Source organism: Lathyrus oleraceus, chromosome 5, assembly GCF_024323335.1.
Source record: "Lathyrus oleraceus cultivar Zhongwan6 chromosome 5, CAAS_Psat_ZW6_1.0, whole genome shotgun sequence".
Taxonomy (NCBI): Eukaryota; Viridiplantae; Streptophyta; class Magnoliopsida; order Fabales; family Fabaceae; genus Lathyrus; species Lathyrus oleraceus.
Window position 1 is genome coordinate 260161315 of NC_066583.1, and position 5536 is coordinate 260166850.

General features: G+C 33.5%; 1 protein-coding gene across 1 annotated transcript; it reads left to right on the forward strand.

Annotated features, from left to right (window-relative positions):
- Positions 1–3960: 3960 nt before the first annotated feature.
- On the forward strand, positions 3961–4941 carry LOC127083697 (uncharacterized). The gene is made up of 2 exons (XM_051024023.1): positions 3961–4238; positions 4328–4941. Exons 1-2 carry the CDS (start codon positions 4100–4102, stop codon positions 4777–4779), a joined length of 591 nt encoding a protein of 196 aa, XP_050879980.1. The 5' UTR covers positions 3961–4099; the 3' UTR covers positions 4780–4941.
- The last annotated feature ends 595 nt before the right edge of the window (positions 4942–5536 follow it).

A 5536-nucleotide genomic window follows, 5' to 3' on the forward strand; every position in this document is an offset into this window, starting at 1 on the left:
TTGTCGCCCTTACTGGAAATGTTAGTGATGGACTTCCATGAGTTGATCCTTGCTGCCCTATAAGGAAATTTTATGTAAGAACCCTCACTTAAGGATCTTAGTCTAAATAAACTCAAGAAATGCTTGAGAGACTCCAATTAAAGTCTCGCATAAGAGACTCAACTTAAAGGCGTGAACACTGCCAAAGGCGTCAAAGTCTCGCCTAAGAAATTTATTAATCAAGAAACAATAAGATAAATAAATAAGTAAACACATCGTCAAAGGCATGAACATTATCATCAAAAGACCTCTTAGGGAGATGTAACAGAAACCCTCAAGCGAGGAAATGAATTAAATAGAGACAAAGGCAAGCTGCTAAGAGTTGGACAAACTCAACTTAAAGTCTTTCCTGAGGGACTCCAGTTAAAGTCTCTCCTAAGAGACTCAAGTTAAAGTCTCGCATGAGGGACTCAACTTAAAGTCTCACGTGGGAAACCTAAGTTAAATCACTTCGCCCTTTACAAGACCTAATGCTTAAGAAACTGTGTATTAGGATAATTCTATTTTGCCTAAGAGAGTGTAAACCAAAGGAGGGAAATGAAAAGTAGAACGTCACGCTGTCCGAAGTGGAGGTTGTAGTCACCTATTAGTCACAACTCACGTCCATTGGTTATAGTACTTTGATCTTTGGTCGTATTAGTTACTCTTTATTAATGATGAGTTGGGTCAATTAAATCATATGTTATCATGAGAGAAATGTATTTGGAAACTTAAATGATGATAATAAATGATAATAAGAAGAACAAAAACAAAAGAATATGTAAGCCACTAACCTTTCTTTGGGTAAGAATTTGTAAATGAGTAGGTGGTGTTAAGATAAAAAAAAAACTTAAGAAAGAAAGAAATGATTGCGTATATAATTCAGAAAGAAAGAGAAGTTTAAATATTATATTCCATTTGTCTATATAAATAAGTTCAACATTAAATATTTGAGAGTGTAGAATGTGAAACATGTTATATAAAAAAACATGTTATATAAAATAAAGTGTGGAGTTCATAAAAATTACAATGTCTATGGTAAGATTGACGGAGTTCATAAAAATTACAATGCCTATGGTAAGATTGACTTTCAATTGTGATACCTATTTCATTAAAAAAAACATAATTATTATTATTTTAACTTCCAATTTTATTGGTTTTTATGAGGTTGTCTAGTTTTTTTTCCCAGTTCCATTTAAGGTGTATTTTAAGTGTCTCTTGGATCGAACATATGTCTGGTTCTCAGTTCAAAGAGTTGAAGCGGCCATTCAATTCAATTTCAATTATTACGATAAAAGTCTTTTAGTAAAATAACAAATGTACACACACACACACATACACACACACGCGCGCGCGCGCACACAAACATGCTTATAAACTTTTTAAATGGTAGAATTACACCAGGGATCCATTAAGTTATTTAATTATAATAGGTTGGTCCTTTAATTTTTTTTGCTACAAGTTAGTCCCTTAAGTTACATAACGTCTACAACGTTGCCTTTTTTTAAAATTTTCGTCTCAAAAATGCATATTTGGCATTAACGTTGATGAGATTGTTCTAACGTTACTGAGGTGGTTGCAACTTTGATGACATGTATTTGTTTTAATTTAACTTTAACTAATTAAACAAAGATATTGTTTTAAACTGCATCCCTAAACGTGAAATCCCTAAATCCCAAACTGAGAAAGGGAAGGAGCGGCGAAGAACACGACCATAAAAAATCCCAAACGCAACCAATAACAAGACTTTAAACAAGGCAACCTGAAAAATTCCAAACACAACCAACCCAATATGAACAATCCCAAACACAACCAACCCAACCAATACAAGTTCAAACACAACCAACCCAATCAACAAAATCCCAAACACAACCAACTCCAAAGAGTTCAAACTAGGTTATCACCAAGAAGAACCCAACACACAAATTCACAATCCAAAATACAACCAACCACAAGACTTCAAAAGCAAGGCTATCACCAAGAAGAACTCAAACCCAAAATTCAGAATCCCAAACACAACCAACAACAAGACTTCAAACAGGGCTATCATGAAGAAGAATCCAAAACCAAATTGAATAAGGCCAAACACAACCAACTCCTAGACTCCAAACAAGGGTATCACTACGAAGAGGCACTACATTATTTAAGGGACTAACTGCAGGATTTCAGTCACCAAGAAGAACCACACCTAAGCTACCCATAAAGAGAAAAAACAATTAGGATGTTGTTTGTTATATTTTTATGAATTAGGATCAAGTGTTTTGGATGATGTTTTTGTATTTATGATATTATGTTGTTGACTTAGAAATATGTATTTTGGATGATGATTATGTATTTTGGATGCTACTATGTATTTTGGATGATGATTATGTATTTTGGATGCTACTATGTATTTTGGATGAATATTTTATGTATTTTGTTTGGTTTAATGAAGAATATTAAAGCCTTATCACTCTTTTGGTTAATTGATCGTTTATGTTTAATCAAGGAATCTTGTGATATTATGCCCAATTTTCAAGTCCATTGTTTTTATAGTAAACTGAGTTGTAACACACAGTTCATTGAGGTCTCATTTAGTGTAACAAATAAATCATTTTAAGTCTTCTTTAGTGTGACAAATATGTCCTTACCGCAATATAAAATTGGACGAAATCTAACAACATCAAATTGGACACAAACATATCCTTTAAAAGTGCTTACTTCAACATCAAATTAGGCACAAACTAAACATCATCATTGAAAAAGTCATTACTGCATAACATTAACCATTGTCTTACAACACTAACATCAATATTAATCATAATCACCACTTATTTATCAAAATACACATCAACACCACCAAAATTATAACTAAAAACATTATGACAAAGACTAACATGTTCAACATGTTCAACATGTTCTTCATCATCTCCTTAGTTTATTTGTCATCTCCATGGATCTTCTTATCATCTCCATGGATCTTCTTAATGACACTTTTAAGTGTGTTAATTTGTACATAATTTTCCTCACATTTTGAACATCTTAAAGATTGAGACGGTTGCATTTCTGATTGCCCTTCATCATTGCACTCTTTTTCAAACCACTCAAAATAGTTGCAGCCACAATTATAACATTCACTTTGTTAACATATAACAGTTAGTACCTTCAAAAAAGACATGGAAGAAGATAGTAGTAAACGTACCACAAAGTATATGTAGTCCCAAAAGAGTTTCTCAAAGTTTTGTACTTTCTTCCTAACGGTTTGTATCACTTCTTTGGCTCCACAAGGACATCTTGGCACAATTTCTCCATGAATTGCACTCGAAATGAAGGAATGACAGTTCTGATTTTGTGAATTTGACCCATTTGTACCGTATAAAGCCGTTCTTGGAGAATGGTGACGATGAATTCGATCGGGAGGAGATGAATACAGTTATAGGGATTTGATGGAGAAGAAAGTGATTTTGTTTAATTAAATAAATTTAAATTAAAAACAATTAGATATCATCAACGTTATAGCCATTTATTTTTCAAAAAAGTTAAATTTAAATTTAAAGTACATTTCAAAGTAAATTTAAATTAAAAACAATTAAAAAGATTTTCGTAGTTTCTTTTTGCTTATTTATTTTTCAAAGTTAAATAAATAACATCCGGTCAAAATAAAAAAAAAAAATGAATACTTAACAAACAACATTGGCTTTCCTAGTTTCCTTCCTCGAAAGCGAAAAAAAAGAAAAGAATATCCGCATATATAGAAATATAGTCCAAATGGTGAATGCACATTGGTTGCTTAAAACACTTAACAAACCCATTCAACAAACCCATTCCAAGTCGGTATCTACTTTAAAATTTTCTCACTTCTTCTATCTTATTTTCTAATTAATTATTTAAAAATAAATCAATAATAAAAACAAAAATTAGAGCTTAGGTTCCGAGTTCCGCTATAAATACTCCCGAAAATCACAGCCCAGAGTTTCAAGCCCCAAACATCCAGTGGCGAAAGAACACACTTCTTCGCTTCTCACACGCTTCTATCTCTTTCTAGAATATTCTAATATTCTTTTCTCTTTTCATTCAACTCACTGAGTGACAAAAGCGAGTCATGGAATCTAAACCCAAAAACATCAAGCTTCTTTGTAGCTACGGTGGCAAGATCCTCCCTCGATCAACCGATGGTGAACTCCGTTACGTAGGCGGTCACACCAGAGTTCTTGCTGTCGATCGTTCAATTTCGTTTTCAGGTTCGTCTCTAAATATTCTTTTTCACTCTCGAATTTCACTCAATTTGTTCCGCTCTTCGTATTTATCGATTATTCGCGTTGTTTTTCAGAATTGATGGAGAAGCTTCGAGAATTCTGTGGTTCATCTGTGAAATTAAGGTGTCAGTTACCAAAAGGAGACTTGGAAACGTTGATATCCATCACCAACGACGAAGATTTGGCTCAAATAACCGATGAATACGATCGTGCCTCGTTGAAATTAACTTACCCATTGAAGATCAGAGCCGTTCTTTCTCCGCCAAAATCGCTCTTGAAAGTTTCTCCCGATCTGTCGTCTTCGTCGTCAAGTGCTAGTCGTTCTCCGTACAGATCACCTTATACTTCATCTGAGTCTCCACCGTACGCGGCGGCGTATCGATTCGGACGTTCGCCACGGGCGCCGGTAGGGTATTCTTTCGGCGCCAGGAATGGATCGGCGAAAGCTTATTGCTATACGGGCCAGTTCGAGAGAGGCCCAAGGCCCTTGTACTATGGGCCTCGTTTTAGTAATTACTGCCATTAAGGAGAAAGCCCATATTTTATTGATAAATAATATTTTAATTACAGTAAATACATGAATAAAAAACATATTCAACCAAGGATCTAGAACAAAACTTTAAATTTTTGAGATGTGAAATACGAGAATTTTGTTCGTATAAATTTTGAGATGTTGATGAGGTTCTAATTTTGATTTGAGCCTTAATTTTTTTTGTTGGATGGACTTTTTTTTTCAAACTTGAGATCCGTTATCTGCCGTCTGATTCGGTCACAATTTTTGCGACGTGTCATCTGCATGTCGCTTTTGATGGTATTGATTCTGTCTTCAAAAGTCCGTTAACGTTTCTTGCGGTCAATTTGTACATCACGTGACTTATTTATGTTATACGATTATTAATTGAGCTAGCTACCATTTAATTTTTTTGGTCAATTTAGAAATATTCTTTTTTTTTCTTTTTGACTAGGATTATTCTTTCTTTTCTTTTTTTTTTATTCAACATTATTCTTTTTTTTAACTCAAAGATTATTATTATTATTATTTTTTTAAAGATGGGGTTATTCTTTTTTATTGAATTAATCCTTATATGCGTCATCTGTATTTTTTTTTGTTTTTTTTTGTTTCAATTTGCAGGTCAATAATTGGAGGAATGAAACACGGTGCCGTAAGTTGTGGGAATTGAGAAGAGGACAAAACGTTTGAGTCTTCTTGAGATTGGAAGGACATCTTATCTAACAAATGTTGGCGTAGTGCACTAAAGAACTTGAATATATATAAATATAAA